Below are 17,130 nucleotides of genomic sequence, written 5' to 3'. Positions count from 1 at the left end.
AAGTTATTGCCGGCGCGTGGCGGCTTTTCTGCCGGATAAAATTTCAAGGGTTGGTCGTCGGAGGGTGATCTACCTCGTGGTGGTGTTGGTTTTAGCACAACACCGACAGAAAATGACTTTCACTTAGACAAGCCTTAGGTCACCGGAAAAATTATACGATGACTAAGTACCTTCTTCCTGGTTAACGCCGGAATGACGCACAACGATCTTTTCAAACTAATGCTCTGATACCATGTGAGAAGGCACGGGAGAAAATATGTTATTAATATTGGATGATAAATACAATACAAGAGGTCCCTATTTATAGCTATATACATCCTATTACAATGTGGGACAAGACTACACTATGCATATCTGTAAACTAACAATGTATCTGGTCTTTTATAGTGGTGGCTACTTCGCTCCCCCTTAGGGTAGCAAGTAGGCACACCGATGCTAAGTCAGCCCTCCGACTGAGCGCATCAGCAAGCTGGTTAGTCTTCCCACTTCGGTACTCCAAGTTGAAGTGAAATTCTGCTAAGAGTTCCTGCCACCGGGCCTGGCGGCCATTCAACTTTGGTTGGGTCATAAAATGGCTAACCGTTGTGTTGTCTGTCTTGACCACGAACGGGGTTCCCAGCAGATAGTGCCTCCAAAGGCGTAAGCAATGGACGATAGCCAATAATTCTTTTTCGTGGGAGGCATAGCGCCGCTCTGCATCCTTCAGCTTCCGGCTCTCGTACGCTACTAGATGCCCTTCTTGTAGCAAGACCCCGCCAAGGGCATAGTCTGAGGCATCCGTTTGTACCTCGAACGACTTGGCCAAATCAAGGAAGGCCAAGACGGGGCTACTAGACATAGCCGTTTTCAATGCGTTGAAGGCCTCCGCTCGCCTGGGTCCCCAATCCCAAGGCGTAGCCTTTTTTAGGAGTTCTGTCAATGGCACCGCGATGAGGGAGTAATTTTTCATGAATCGCCGATAGAAGTTGCATAGGCCAAGGAACGCCCTCAAGGTATGGATATCCTTAGGCGGCGGCCAATCTGTGATAGCCTGAATCTTCTGCTTGTCCATTTTGATTCACCCTTCCTCGATGACATGTTCGAGGAATTCAATTTGTTTTTGAGCAAAGGAGCATTTGGATAGCTTTGCATATAATTCGTGCTCCCGCAATCAGCCTAGCACCTTCCGCAAGTGCTCCAGGTGTTCTTCCAGTGTTTGGCTATATACCATAATGTCATCCAAGTAGACCACCACGAATTCGTCAATGTACTCACAGAAGACTTCCATATCTGGTCACACAGGTCGTCTTGTGTTCATTACCCTCCGCAATCCGAACTTGCCAATAACCTGTCTTCAGGTCTATTTTGGTGAACATCGTCGCACCACCCAGTCTATCGAACAAGTCTGCCATTAGCGAAATAGGATACTTGTTCTTCACAGTGATTTTGTTTAGAGCCTGATAATCCATATAGAGTCGTAGGTTGCCATCATGTTTCTTTTGGAATAACACAGTGGATCCGTACGGGGATTTGGAGGGCACGATGATCCATGTGTCTAGCATTTTCGTCAATTGTCTCCGAAGCTCGGTGAGTTCGGGTTGTGACATTCTGTAAGGCGCCCGGGCGGGTGGCTTCGCACCCGACACCAACTCAATTTCATGGTCCATAGTGCGCTTAGGGCGGGAGTCCCTTGGCATGTCCTGTGGCATGACGTCTTAAAACTCTAGTAGCAGCTCCTTCACGGGTGCAGGAATGGGACCCGAGGAGCGTTCTATATCTTCAATACATAGGTTGTTAGGTACGTAGTTTCATGTCTTTTGACCCCCCTTCTTCAACTGTAAGGTCGAGATGTTCTCAGCTGCCATCTTTATGGGCATACACGGGATAATGCAGGGCTTGGCCCCGTGTGCTCCCATCATCAGTAGCATGTCGGCATACGGTACGGGCATGGTGTTGGTTTATCTCAGGAATTCCAACCCAACTATCAACTCGAAGTCATCTATGATCACCACGCGCAAGTTGAATTTTCCTTCATAAGGGCCTAGCTTCACTGGTACTTCTTTGGCTATTCTACCCACTGGCTGAGGCGGTGAGTTGATAGCCTTGACACGACCTCTGCCCTTTCCTACAACTAGACCAAGGCGCTCTACCTGAGTAGAGGCTAAGTAGTTGTGGGTAGCACCCGTGTCTATCATCGTTCGAATGGGCTTGCCATTCACCTTCATCTCGACGAACATGAGGAGTCTTCTCATCCGCCTTCTTTTTCCCTTTCTTGGTGATTGGGCATGGGTCCTTACGGATACCAACACTGGTTCCCGCTAAGGCTTTAGAAATAAAGCCAACTATTGCATTGAAGGCACCTACGGGTTCGGTCTGGTCGACATCATCTGCGTCGTCATTTGTCCCATCATCAAAAGCTTGATGGGCGTTCATCTGTGCATGCGGGCATTCATTATTCCAATGTGGCCCGCCGCGATGATGGCATCCTAAAGGGGGTTTTCTCCCCCGATCGTCGTTGTTAGATGCAACACAAGTATTGCCTAAGGAGGGAGCCTTAGATTTAGTTGCACTCCGATCTCCTCCACTTCTGTTAGGGCCACTAGTGTTAGGTTGGCCCCCTTTATATCCCCCTCGGGCAGGCTGTTGAGGCCTATCCTTCCGAGCTTCCACTTGATAGTCGTCAAGGCACTCCGCTGCTTGTATTGCCTTAGGTAAAGTGTCTACCCTGTCTTTGCAGCTCCATATAGGCATAAGGTTTCAACCCTTCTTGGAATGTGAAGAGTTTGTCTTTGTCCCCCATGTCTCGTATGTTCAGCATGAGCGCGGAGAATTCTCGCACGTAATCCCGCACTGATTTGGTCTGGCAGAGCTCCCGTAGCTTTCTCATTGCATTGTACTCAACATTTTCGGGGAAGAACTGTAGGCGTATGGCTGCCTTCAGTTCTGCCCATGTCTCGAGAGTATCTTCACCGGCCTTGATGGCTTCGTACTTCACCCGCCACCAGAGTTTAGCATCACCCTGAAGATACATGGCAGTAGTTGCTACATTCTTCGCTTCTTCTAGGTCCCCAACGGCATCGAAGTATTGTTCGATGTCGAAGATGAAGTTTTCCACTTCTTTGGCATTCAGAGCTACATTGTATGGCTTTGGCTCATGAATTTTCAGTTTTTGTGCCACGGGGGCGAGGTTCACAGCATCCCCAATTTGATTTTCGCCTCCTCCAAGCAGGCCTTGTAGCGCAGCATTGGCAACATTGAACTGGCCTGTCAAGTTGTCTATAGTTTGTTGCATGGCAGTCACCTTTATGCCCTGTAGGTTAAATCCTCGGCACGCTCCTATTGGAGGCCCTCAAATTTACCAAAAGTTTTGGCTGCCTCTGTGGCTGCCGTTTGCCAGTCTCCCTCAGAGTCGCGACTAATGTTTTCTATGTCAACTTCGGCCTGGAGCATTCTGCGATCCAGGTCGTCCAACATTTGCATTAGGTTGGTTCTTAGTTCAGGCACCGTATCCACGATGGATCGTAATACGTCAACCGTCTGCAATGCGGTCCCATGATTCACCATGGTCAGAAATGGTGGTAATAGCAATGTGTTCCCTCGTCCAATGTCGAGCCTAAGTTCTTATACCAACTATTACGCGGCGCCTTCCTGAGATTCCTTGGAAGGGCGACGTAAGGCGAAGCAACCGATGTCCCTGTAGTTACTATCCGCCAACTGAGGTCCCCTCCATACGCTAGACTAGATTGTCAGTGCCGTACGGGAAAACCAATGTCAAGAGCAATTGAGAGAACAGAAAAGAGAATTGAGAATAAAAGAAAGCTTGATTGCATTAATGAAAACTATTACAGAAAAGCAACACGGTGTCAAGGGGAGAGACACCAGTACAGAGAATTGCTTGCCATCTAGAAAGTTTGATTGCTTGATCCACCCTAATAATGATTAAATAAACCCAAGTTACATGACTTGGCCTAACTAAGCTAGAGGAACATAATGGAAGTACATGAAATAAAAGTATTTTATATTTACAATGAAAAGGACTTAGTTTTCTGCAAGGTAGAAACAGGTCCATTGTCAGCAACCTTGTCTTTGATATCACGGTCTGTGCGCGCGGCATTGTCTGCGCGCGGCGCTGTTGGCATCTGCCTGCGGCTGGGCGCTGGCGAGGGCTATCGGTGGGGCGACAGAGGCACATGCACGCTTGTCACTTGGCGCAGCCAAGGCCACGGGGTCCATGGTGCTAGGCGTTGGGCGGCTTGGTAGGACGCCATGGGACGCGTCCAAAGGGTCATGGGGCATGGCTCGCCCATGACATATCTCACGCTCCTTGGACAAAATTCATCAAACTAAATTAAACTTATTGTTCTGAAGTACATTTTGTTTTAGCTCAAAATATGACCTTCCCTTGAACAAAGATAATCTTGTTATAACTTGACAACTGTTAGATAAGATTCTAGTGGAATGCACAAAATGTTTTCGTTGCCCTATTATCAGTAGGCAGTATCGCCCTTCATGCCCTTGGAAATTGGCATAAACTAACTTTATCCATGACACAAACTTCTACATTATTCTAACATTATTTATGATTGCAGGTAAGCTAGACAAGCTGGGGAGAACCTTTGATGAATGCAAACTACAAGGAACAAAACAAGTTGGCGGATCAACTAACAAAGGGTTGATAAAATCAGCCACTATTAGCAAATTTAATTTTGTTATATTGTGTATTTATTCTTTTCATTTTTCATTTAGAATATATTGTTTAGCTGTTTTATTGTTTTATCTTATATTTGTTATAAAGTTAAATATATGTATTTTAGTTTATTTAACTTCATGTAGGAAAATGTATTTATTCTTCAATTAGGAGTTTTATCTAATTTACGTTGCAGCTGGTAAAATATTGACCCCAGGAGGGAAAAACACAAAGGAGAAGTAAAAAGGAAAGAAGAAGAATTAAGACAGAAATACACAAGAAAGAGCATAGGTAAGCCACTCGAGTCGTTCCGCCTCCCTAAATATGATCGGCTGCCTATTTAAGTCAAGAATGCGCTCCTGTAAACAATGAGAGCATCCGCTTAAACTTACGATTAACTTGAATGCTCGTCAATCACTATTCTATATGCTGGCTCTGACTTGCTGACCGCTGTGAGCATAGGAATTTTGTTGCAGAAGACAGGTATTTGGCATTGTTAAGTTAAATTGATGATTCTGAGAAGAGTTGATTTTTTTAATAGGTATATTGGTGTGAATACACACATTATGGATTATAGTGTATAAGAATTTCAACATACAACATGAGCAGTAGAGTACAATACTATCATGCCTCCATTTTGATGTGCGAGGGTTTGCTGGTCCTAGTAAGAAGTTTAACAATCTCACGACAAATTATATCCACATGCAAAATCATGCTAAAAATAGATAGATTTCTAGAAGAAGACGCTATTACTTGGATGAGAAATAAATAATACTAATATCGAAAAGTTTGAGTGGTTGAAGTGAAGCAGCTACTTCGAAGTTACGGAAAGAAAAAGCAACAACTAGAACAGGAAAGTCCAAGTCAAAGTAAAAAAAGGAATCTTCGCTTATTTCTCTTTATGCCATGAAAATTATATTGACAATTTTAGCAAAGCATACGATGATCATAACATGACATGGTTGGTCAAACAACCCCCATCGCCTACAGGTTTAGGACCCCTCTCTCTCCCTCCCCCCGCCTCTTTTTTATTTTTTGATTTAACACCCAGTAATTCTGGTGGAAATATTATAGCACCAAAAATTACATGAGCTGGGACTAGGCCTAATCCCTTACAAGTTGAGAAAATGTCGGTAGCCTCACAAAATTTTAATAGCCCATGTTTTTTTTCATTGATCTGAAACGTCTCTCCGGCCCAAACATATTATATCTATTAGCCCGAAATGTTTATTTTGTATATTTTTGTATAACGATAGTCTATTTTGTATATATTTTATATAGTGGCAGTCTATTTAGTATATTTTTTGTATAGTGACAGTCTATTGCATATAAATTGTACAGTGACAGTCTATTGTATATAAATTATATAGTGACAGTCTATTTAGTATATTTTTCGTATAGCGACGGTCTATTTTGTATATATTTTGTATAGTGACAGTCTATTGTATATAAATTGACAATCTATTTTATATAGTGACAGTCTATTGTATATAAATTATATAGTGACAGTCTATTTAGTATATTTTTTGTATAATCACAATCTATTTTGTATATATTTTGTATAATAAAGACTGTATTTTTCAAATTAATGATGCAACCATATTTTGCACACGTTGCTCCACCACAGAGTACAACTAATTTAACGAATGTTATTTTCATACTCGACTCCTCTATTTAGGGTATTTCTTGAAAGAAAATGACACTAAACGCCACACTTGCATTTTAGCGATTGACAGTTCTCTTTTTTTTTTTTTTACATAAAGGATTTTCGCCATGCAAAGAAATGCTTATATATATTTGGAAAGAGGGCATGCTCGTGATAGTGAAGGATAAATTTCACAAATGGTCATATAATTATGATTTATTTTTAATCAAAGTCATACAACTATGTTTTCTCACATAAAAATCATAAAAAATGCTAGTTAACTCACAAAAAAACCATAATGACCGAAAAATATAACTTGTCGATAGCATTTTTTATTTTTCAGTCTAACAAATAATAACCAAATTAAAATAGAAATGACCCAACCTAATATAAATATAAATAAATTGAAATAATACTAAATTTGAATCCTTCCCTCAAAATACACGTAACTTCCATTTTTGGAGTATTTTGCTTTTTAAAATTTTAATTATTTATCTCACTTACAGTATGGGCACATATTGAACTCATAGAGGAAAAGGCAAAAAGTAACATTTATGACAAAAGTTTTATTTTTATATTCTTCACAAGTATGTATAAAATATTAATATCTAAATAGCACAAAAGTCAAAAAAAATAAAATAATGAACGATTCCCTTTGAATAAATTAAAAGTCATCTCCCATTGTGTTTCCGTGATAGTTGGATTTGTCAATTTCAGTGGCTAGCCGCTATAATTAGTTTTGGGCTATAAAATATATATTATAATTTGTGGCTACCGATTGTCATTAGTTTTTTCCGGATGGCTAGAAGTGATAATAGCTCTTACAAGTTGCTATGTAGATCACACCATTCGTATCACTTTTCTTCTATTTCTCTTGTGAAAAAAACTAGAATTACAATATACACTTACCTAGTAACCCCATAATCATGCTATATTACAATTAATCAACTTGCAAAAAAAGTTTTTCAGTTGCCATATCTAAAGGTAAATGTTAACTTGGCAACTGCAATCTATCCATCTGATAAGGCCCCTCAAAGGTTGCTGGTAGATTGTAGTTGGAATTGTACCAAACTTGTTGCATACTTAGCCAACCATAAGCTACTTGATTAGCTTCCATGTAAATAGTTATATAGATAATCCTAGTCCCACATGAAATAGAAGTAGAATATACATTGTGTATAGTTATAAATAGGGCTAATGTAAAAGATTTAATAGAATATCAATAAAGTTATTTTCTCCTGTACATTCTCACATGATATCAAAGCAACCGTGAGAAATCTATTGCTATGCATAAATTTCAGTGACTTCGGGAAGAGAAATCAGTCGACCGGAAGCCATTTTCCGGTAAAAATAGGTAATCTGCAAGAACAATAGTATTCGTCAGTATTGTGCAAAAACCAACACCACCAAGAAGTAGATCAGAGTTCGGCGACCAACCCTTAAAAAGTTCTCCGGCAGAAAAGTAATCACGCGCCCTCAAGCGCCGCCGGAAGAATTTCTCTAGCAAAGCTCTGACATCTATGCGCCGACGCGTGAGGCTATTTTCGGCAAGATTTTGGCAAAACTTCTTCAGGACAATCTATTCTTCTTGCAATTTCGAGCCTACCCATCCAATTTAAATTAAATTTCGACCACTTTTATATTTTTCCGACGTGAACAATGATTTTCCGACGTGAACAGTAATTCCCAAAAATAATTTTGCCTTTTCCAGCGTAAATATTATAATGGCATTCGTATCAAAAACCTTTGACTCACAATTCGTCGGATCCAATGCATTGAATCCAATCCAGATAGTTTCTTTATCGGATTATATTGAGTTCCTTCAGTACAAAGCATGTAAACATACATCTTCAGGAATAGCTTCCGCTGTTCAAACAGATAGTAGCGTGACTTGTGTCTCCCAATCTTCAACCTCCGAGTCTTGGGTCATTGATTCAGGTGCATTTGATCATATTTCTAGTAACAAATCTTTTTTCACTACTATTTCATGCTCTCAATCTCTTCCAACGGTCACAATGGCCAACGGGTCTCAAACCATGGCAACTGGAATAGGTCAAGCAAGTCCATTTTCTTCCTTACCTTTAGATTTAGTTCTTTATGTTCTCGATAGTCTTTTTAATCTTATAGTCGTTAGTTGCTTAGCCAAATCGCTTAAAAGCTCTGTTTTATTTCTTGATGACATTGTTTTTATACAGAAACGCAGTACGAGGCGGATCATTGGTACCAGACATGAATCAAATGGACTTTATTATCTTATCCTTGCAAAATCACATGGATTCACATCTTATCTTCCTTCAACAACTCCTCCCGTTACGAATTCACCAAATTTATTATATAAACGGCTGGGACATGCAGTATGTCAAAGCTTCAAATGGTATATGGTTTATCTCACTTGTCCACTCTAAAATGTGAGTCATGTCAGCTCGGTAAGCATACTCGTTCCCATTTCCCTCGGCGTCCTGATAATCGAGCAGAGTCACCTTTGAATTTAGTCCATTCATATGTTTGGGGTCCTAGTCAGGTCAGCTCTACCTTTGGATTCCGCTACTTTGTTAGTTTTGTTGATGATTATTCTAGGTGCACTTGGATATTTTTTATGAAAAATCGATCTGATTTATTTTCTATTTTCTAGACCTTCTACGCTGAAATTCAAAATCAATTTGGGGTTTCTATTTGCACATTTCATAGTGATAATGACCTAGAGTATTTATCTTTCCCATTTTAGCAATTTATGAACTCTCATAGGATTATTCATCAAACATCTTGTCAATACACATCTCAACAAAATGGGGTAGTTGAAAGAAAGAATCGACATCTTATTGAAACTGCTCGTACCCAACTCATACAATCTCATGTTTTGTTGCATTTTTGGGGGGATGCAGTTCTTACATCTTATTATCTTATTAATCGTATGCCATCCTCAACTATCCAGAATCAAGTTTCATTTTTTGTCTTATTTACCTACTCACCTTTGTTCTCTCTTCCACCTTATGCCTTTGGGAGCACGTATTCTTTTCATAACCTTACTCCAAGAAAAGATAAGTTAGTTCCCCATGCTTTTAAGTGCATATTTCTAGGTTACTCGAGAACACAAAAGGGATATCGATGCTATTCACCTGACCTCCAGCGTACTTTATGTCTGCTAATGTTACCTTCTTTGAAACTCAATCATACTTCACAGGTCCAGGTAATTACTTAGATATTTCTGATCGAGGTGCTACCAGTTCCATCTTGTGGAGATTCAATCACTATCTCCCATTCATGAACTCTACAGCTCCAGCTCCAGCTCCAGCTCCAGCTCCAGCTCCAGCTCCACCACCTACAACTCCAGTTCCAGCTCCACCACACATAACTTCAGTTCCATCACCTAGTCCAGTTCAACCTTCTACAGCTCCACCACTCCTGACTTGTCTTGGTCGTCCACGTCCAACATCAGGCTCAGCTGATTCACGTCGTCCACATGACCTTGTTCCTACTGCGGACTTCGTCTTTTTCTAGTCAACCGATTGCACTTCGAAAAGGTATACGGTCCCCACTTAATCATAATCCGCATTATGTCGGTTTAATTTTCCATCGTCTATCATTACCCATTATGTGTTTGTATCATCTTTATTCTCTGTCTCTATCCCTAAGTCTACAGGTGAAACACTGTCTCATCCAGGATGGCGACATGTTATGATTGATGAGATATGTGCTTTACATACGAGTGGTACTTGGAAACTTTTTCCTTTTTCTTCGGGTAAATCTACTGTTGGTTGTCGTTGGGTGTATGTAGTCAAAGTTGGTCTAGATTGCCAGGTTGATCGACTTAAGGCTCGTCTTGTTGCAAAAGAAAATACTCATATATTTATGCTCGATTACAGTGATACTTTCTCTCATGTGGCTAAAATAGCGCAAGTCTGTCTTTTTCTATTTATGGTTGTTGTTCGCCATTGGCCTCTCTATCAGTTGTACATTAAGAATGCTTTTATTTACGGTAATCTTGAGGATGAGGTTTATATATAGCAACCACCTGGTTTTGTTGCTAAGGGGGAATCTAGTGGCCTTCTATGTCGGTTGCACCGGTCCGTCTATGGTCTAAAGCAGTCTCCTCGAGCTTGGTTTGGTAAGTTCAATACAATTATTCAGGAGTTTGGCATGACTCGTAGTTAAGCTGATCACTTTGTGTTCTATCAGCATTCTGCTTCAAATCTCTATATTTATCTGATGGTTTATGTTGATGATATTGTTATTACCAACAATGATCATGATGGTATTACTAAATTGAAGCAACATCTCTTTCAGCACTTTCAGACAAAGGATCTGGGTAGATTAAAGTATTTTCTGGTATTGAGGTTGCTCAGTCTAGCTCGGGTATTAAGATCTCACAAAGGAAGTATGCCTAAGACATTCTTGAGGAGACAGGAATGACAGGCTATAGACCTGTTGACACTCCTATGGATCCGAATTCTAAACTTCTGCCAGGACAGGGGAGTCGCTTAGCGATCCTGCAAGATATAGGTGGCTGGTTGGTAAATTAAATTATCTCACAATGACTAGACCTGACATTTCCTTTCCTGTGAGTGTGGTAAGTCAATTTATGGATTCTTCCTGTAATAGTCATTGGGATGCAGTTGTCCGCATTCTTCGATATATGAAATCAGCTCCAGACAAAGGATTATTGTTTGAAGATTGAGGCCATGAGCAAATTATTGGATACTCAAATGTTGGCTGGGCAGGATCACCTTCTAATAGACGTTCTACGTCTGGATATTGTGTTTTAGTAGGAGGTAATTTGATGTCTTAGAAGAGCAAGAAACAGAATGTGGTTGCTCAGTCTAGTGCAGAAGCAGAATATCGAACAATGGTTGTGGCAATGTGTAGTTTGGATCAAACATTTGCTCACGGGGTTAAAATTTGGTGAGATCAGCAAGATGGAACTTATGTGTGATAATCAATTTGTCCTTCATATTGCATCAAATCTGGTATTCCATGAGAGAACTAAACACATTGAAATTGATTGTCACTTCGTCAAATAAAAGATACTCTCAGGAGATTATAAAGTTTGTGAAGTCGAATGATCAACTTGCAGATATTTTTACTAAATCCCTCACTAGTCCTCGTATTAGTTTTATATATATATATATATATATATATAACAAGCTCGGTACATATGATTTGTATGCACCGGCTTGGGTGGAGTTGTTAGATAGTTATGTAAATAACTCTAGTTCCACATGGAATATGAGTAGAATATGTATTATGTATAGTAATAAATAAGGCTATTGTAAAAGACTTAATAAAATATTAATAATAGATGTTTTCTCCCGTGCATTCTCACATATGTAACAATGAAGAACCTCCACATTAGTTTGGCCTATAATATATTGTCTTCCACACTACCCTTCATCGTGATATTATATGTTCCCTTTTCTCAAGTAATTAGAGACAATGAGTGAGTCCAATCCAGTATAATGTCCTATATTATTGTTGGATGCACCATAATAATTCAAACTTAACTACAGAAATCTCAGTCGTATAATTATTGTAGCATTAGATAGGAACTAAGGAAGCAAGAGCAAATCCCTCTACTCATTTATCACTACCTCCACTAATCCCAGCCTTTCCATTAGTATATGAAAACCAGGGAAGGTTTGATCCATTGCACTTGCTTCTACCTTGAGACTGGCCTCAACCTTTTCACTATCTCACAGATTCTGTTCCAAGTTAAAATCCATCTCATAGCTAGGGAAGGGCATCTTCAAAGTTGCTTTCAGGAATCAAAAAATCTGAAATCCATTTTGTTCTAAACAAACATTTTTGTTCCCATATTTACAAGAATATCTGCACTTCCAAATTTTCCAACATATGACGGTGGTACAATCTGAAGTAACAGCTTGTGGACCTAGCTAGTTGTTTGTTTTACCCCACCATGTCTTCAAGATCCTTCTTATGGACAAGAACTGGTGTTGAATGACCGATGATTCTCCATAATATTTTCATATATGATGTGCAGCCTCACTTTGAAAATAAACTTGTTGAATGGCTTCACACTTGAAAACTTTACAATAGTTACACTTAGACGCCTGATTACCAAAATTTGAAATGATTTCACCAAAAGGCATAATGTGTTGTAATGGTCTCTAATTAAGAAAAGAGATCTTAAATAGAATGTGTTTATGCCATACCTTATTGATGAAGTCATTTCTCTGACCAAGTACTCTAACCTTCAACTATGCTAAACTATTCGAATAATGACCATCAATGGGGGGATCCAAATAGCATAGTCAGGAAGGTTTTGGGTCCCCAATGTCAATCTTTGATATGTATTGCACCAAGTGGTAAGGGAGAACTTCGTAGGGCTTCCAAACATCCCATGTCCTCCCCTCCATAATCGTTCTATTAACATATTTGATGATGGGCAACATTCTGCCATAGCACACATGTTCAATTATCCCACCAAAAACTACTATTACATTTCCTTACATGCCATACTTGACATTTGCTTCTTGTTTGACCTCCATAAGTTTCCTCTATGAATGTGACTGCCCTGTGCAGTTTTTCTTGGCCACAGGTTGTACCCTTGTGCAATACTTAGCTCTTAGGAAATCTTCCCAAAGAGTGCCTATTCTAAAGTTCCAATCTCTTTATGGAAAAAGTGCCGTCAATATCCTCCATTTTCCTAATGCCAATTCCACCCTCTTATTTAGAACTTAACTTATTCCAAGAACTCCAACGATATTTAGATTTCTCTGAATATGCCTCCTAGAAAAAATTGGCAAAATAGTTTTCCATTAGGGTAAAGGAGCTCTTTTGTGGGTTTATAGCAACTAATGTATATATTGGAATGGCATGGGGCACATGTTTGATAAGAATATATCTGCCTCCATATGAGAACTTCCTCCCTTGCCATCTATTTAACCTCTCAATAATCTTGCTAATTAACAATATCATCAAAGTGTGACAACTTTTTCCTTCAAACATACACATGGCACCCCAAATATATGAATGGAAATTCCTTATTCATTAAACCGATTGTGTTCCTCATTCTGTTGGTCATGGAATTAGAGGTTTTAGGATTTGTGAGGGAAGAAGCTCTTGTTCATGTTTGCCGTCTGGCCTGATGATCTTTCATATCTTCTCACCTATTTTATAACAAGCCTAATAGACTTGCTATTTCCACCACTAAAAATAACTAGTATATCATTAGCATATGCTAAATGATTCGCCTTAGGGCCATTACAGTTCATGGAGAAAAAAGTGTATCTGTCTGATTAGTTCAGCTTGTTGAGAAGTTTGGACAGAACTTCAGAGCCCATTATGAATAGAGAAAGGGAAAGGAGATCCTTGATTGACGGAGAAGAACACTTGTTTGGATCCATTATATTAATGGTAAATAAGTACCAGACATCAGATATAGCTCTCTATACCATGTCAATATATCCCTCTGCAAAACCAAATCTCCTTAACACAGAAGTAAGGAAAAGCCAAGAGATGCTGTCATAGGGTTTGGCCATCTCCACTTTAATAACTACGTTGCCACCTTTGTTTGGTTCTGACATGTCTTGAACCATCCTCCTGTGTCAATAGTACATTTTCTGTTATGGGTCTATGTTGCCACCTTTGATCGGTTGTGAAATGTCTTGATCTATCCTCTTGTGCCAATAGTACATTTTCTGTTATGGTTATGGATCTGCCTTGAACAAATCCAATCTAATTCTTAGATACCAACTTAGGCAGCATGGGGTTAAGCCTTTTAGATAGTATCTTAGTGATCACCTTGCATGTGAAAGTGCTGAGTCTGATGGACCGCATCTCAGCAAAACAAGCAGGACATCTACCCCTTATTTGAACTTTTACTTGCAAATGATTTTAAAAATCAAGCCCATTATTTCAGAAGACCAATTCTACCCTCACAATCTAATCTGAAATCATATTACAACCATCGAAATTCTCAAGTCCTATCAGCTTTCGTTTTTAGCATATGTGGTAGAAGCCATATATGTAAAACAACATACTTAATTCATCTATCAAAAGATCACAAAAGTACATGCACACAACGAGAGTAGAAAGTTGAAGTAGTAAATTCACAAGAAAAACACCCTTATGGCTTATGTATGTATCAGTACAACCAATTAATAGCTTGACAGACATTAAAAAAATGAAATTATTAACTTAAAAAACCAAAACTAAGAAGCGATGGATATTTTGGTCTAATATAGCACTTTTTTCCAAGGATAAAGCATATAGTTCAATAAAGTTCTTCCTATTTTAAGTTTTTGATGATTTTCTTACATAAAGATGGAGATTAGCAAGATCTACCTAATATTTCAAACACGAAGAAACACAATTAGAGGTATGTAATTAACGGGTAAATTAATTAAGATATCGAAAATTGAAGCATAGATGGTCTTGCTACTTGTAAAGATTCTTCTTTGGAAAAAGATGCAAGTTTTAATCAATGAAAAAGTACTACTGATATTGATGCTATTATGTACTCGAGTATTATAGTGTATATCACGTCTAACTGAATAATTTAAGGCAACCTTTAATTTTCACAAAATGCTAATCCTGTTAAGTGCAATGCAGCATTCCTTGGATAGTTATTCATGTAGATATAGTTTATAACTATGGGAGTTCAACTGTGCATCAAAATGCAAGCACGAAGAATGTACATTTTGCATTATCCAGTTACTCACTCCGCTCCAATTTATGTGAAACTTTTTCGCTTTTTGAGAGTCAATTTGACTTTGTTCATGTCAGTTATTTCATGAATACTTGTAGTTATAGCCTACTATTTAGTAGGCGTGGCTACAATTATGCTCAATGTATTAAAACTTAATCGAAGTTTCACCAATTTTACAAGTCCAGCTAATCGAAGTTTCACCAAGTTTCACCAATTGGCTTAGAGACAATTATATTTTAAAAAAGACTTCGTAGGCTGTCAATTTTTGCGCTAGTTCAGATTAGGATTTTAGAAGTTATTTGGTTTAGGTGCAAAGTTCGACATTTGGGAATTGAAGGGGATTCAAGTCTCAAACATTAGAGATTCAACCAAGCTCCTCAATCGTAAACCAATAAACATCAAAAGGAAGGTTCAAGTAGCAATGGTATACTCTCTCAAGCACTACTGACATAAATACTTCCATTATCCACATTAAACGGCCAGTGGCCATAATCTCATAATTAAACCAGCTATAGCCTCATTCTATACAATCACTTAGCTTAAGCTAGCTCTTCACTCACTATCCGCACATTTTCCTACATATTGAGCTCCTACAAGACAAGTCATTAAACAAACTAACCGACATTATAACAAACAGAAAGCGTGCAATAAAAGGAAGCATCATATTTAAACAAAGCATTTTGAACCATAAACTCTCGGATTATGAGCTCATTCTACTATTTAGATTTGAAATTCACTCGCTAGCTATTTGAATTTATTAACTGCATAAGTATTAAACTGTCTATTATGCCACATTATCCAGGTCAAACACACTAGCAGATGCAAAATTGGAAGGTGAAAACTATTTAGCACGCAGATCTTGTTAATCTACATACATTAATAATAAAACTAAAAATTCTGAAAAATTAATAAATTAAATCAGTAAATTTGAAAAAAAAAGAAGGAGATATTGAAAAGCACCTGGTGCTAGAATATTCGTAGAGCCTGCCAGTGCTGGAGAAGATGATGACTCCGACCTCCGCATCGCAAAGGATCGCTAACTCCTTCGCCTTCTTCAACAATCCATTCCTCCTCTTCGAGAACGTCACTTGCCTGCTCGTCGAATTGTCAATTCTTCTTATCACTATCTTTCCTCTCCCCATCGCCGATCTCACACACTCTCTCTACTTTCTCTCTCTACAAATACACACAGTACAATTACACACCTATACGTACACATGTACGAGCTATATGTGCAATTTTTCACATAAGCGAAAACAAAAGATATGTTTCCATATGAAGACTTACCACAGAAATTGAATTTGCGAGAAGAAGCAAAAATGGGGAAGACGAAATCAGTGTTTAGATATGAGGAAAACGGAGAGAATTATCCGAGGAAAAAGTAAGAGAGGAAAAACTTGCGGTTAATGGAGACAAAAGGAGGCTTCACAATCGTCGTTTTGGGTCAGTCTTCTGATTGAATTTGCCTATATAAGGAAAGTGTTTCTATATATGAAAATGGCGAAACGCGGATAGGTGGGTAGGTGTAAAGGTGGGTGGGGCATTAGGGTGTCTCCAAAAAAACCGCTATTCTCATTGGGTTTTGTAAAACCGATAGTGGTTTTGTGCGCTTATATGCTACGTGGCGAATTTCTATTAGCCAATTGGTTTATTATAGGTCAGACTCGTACTACAAGTTTTGTCATTCGTATAGATTGCTGACGCGTGGTTACTTTGCAATATAAAATTAACTTCCTACTTTAGGAAATTGCCTTTTCGAACTATAGGCTGCATACTGACGGATTTGCCCTTTTTGGATTTGGGTGACTAATTTACCCCTTTCGAGCTAATAATGGAATGACTACTCCAATAATGGAATGACTACTCCACTATTTGCCATTATTTTTTATCTTTGCTAATTTCTACTTTGAAGTATGTATATAGTGCAAATCAGGAGCGGTTTTTTGGGTTCTGTTGGGGTGTGACACTCAGCCGATTGAATCTTTTCGATATATATATTTTAGGGTTATGTTTAGTTGCACGTATAAATTGGAGATACATAACACATTTTTTATATCGAAACAATCAAATGTTGAAAGATAATAGTAACAGTCATACTTCTTTAGATCGCATTTTAACCGCAAATAAATTAAATAAGAGATAAGCAAGGTAGAA

The 17,130-nt window shown here is 38.8% G+C and overlaps 1 protein-coding gene and 2 long non-coding RNA genes across 10 annotated transcripts in view; 1 reads left to right on the top strand and 2 right to left on the bottom strand.

The window, feature by feature from the left end:
* LOC107825289 (uncharacterized) overlaps positions 1-6,420 on the top strand; it is a 56,547-nt gene extending 50,127 nt beyond the window's left edge. For all 3 annotated transcript variants that reach the window (XR_001657034.2, XR_012697238.1, XR_001657033.2), the window contains one exon: positions 4,569-6,420. This is a non-coding gene — a long non-coding RNA (uncharacterized LOC107825289). The remainder of the gene's footprint in view (positions 1-4,568) is intronic.
* Positions 1-16,509, bottom strand: part of LOC107825287 (MADS-box transcription factor 23-like) — a 40,042-nt gene extending 23,533 nt beyond the window's left edge. Inside the window, exons 1-2 of one of the 6 annotated variants that reach the window (XM_016652126.2) lie at positions 16,264-16,509; positions 15,937-16,152 (exon numbers count right to left, since the gene is read on the bottom strand). In XM_016652126.2, coding sequence (XP_016507612.1) covers positions 15,937-16,118 — 182 coding nt within the window. In that variant the 5' untranslated portion in view covers positions 16,119-16,152; positions 16,264-16,509. The remainder of the gene's footprint in view (positions 1-15,936; positions 16,153-16,263) is intronic. The other 5 variants (XM_016652125.2, XM_016652127.2, XM_016652129.2 and 2 more) reach the window with 5 other exon arrangements.
* Positions 7,244-15,526, bottom strand: LOC142166823 (uncharacterized). The gene is made up of 2 exons (XR_012697239.1): positions 7,749-15,526; positions 7,244-7,670 (listed from the first exon to the last, which is right to left on the bottom strand). It is a non-coding gene; the product is annotated as an uncharacterized LOC142166823 (long non-coding RNA).
* Positions 16,510-17,130: the final 621 nt, after the last annotated feature.

Source organism: Nicotiana tabacum, chromosome 12 (assembly GCF_000715075.1).
Source record: "Nicotiana tabacum cultivar K326 chromosome 12, ASM71507v2, whole genome shotgun sequence".
Taxonomy (NCBI): domain Eukaryota; kingdom Viridiplantae; phylum Streptophyta; class Magnoliopsida; order Solanales; family Solanaceae; genus Nicotiana; species Nicotiana tabacum.
Note: the sequence above shows the minus strand (reverse complement) of the source record. Positions and strands in the feature narration are given on the sequence as shown.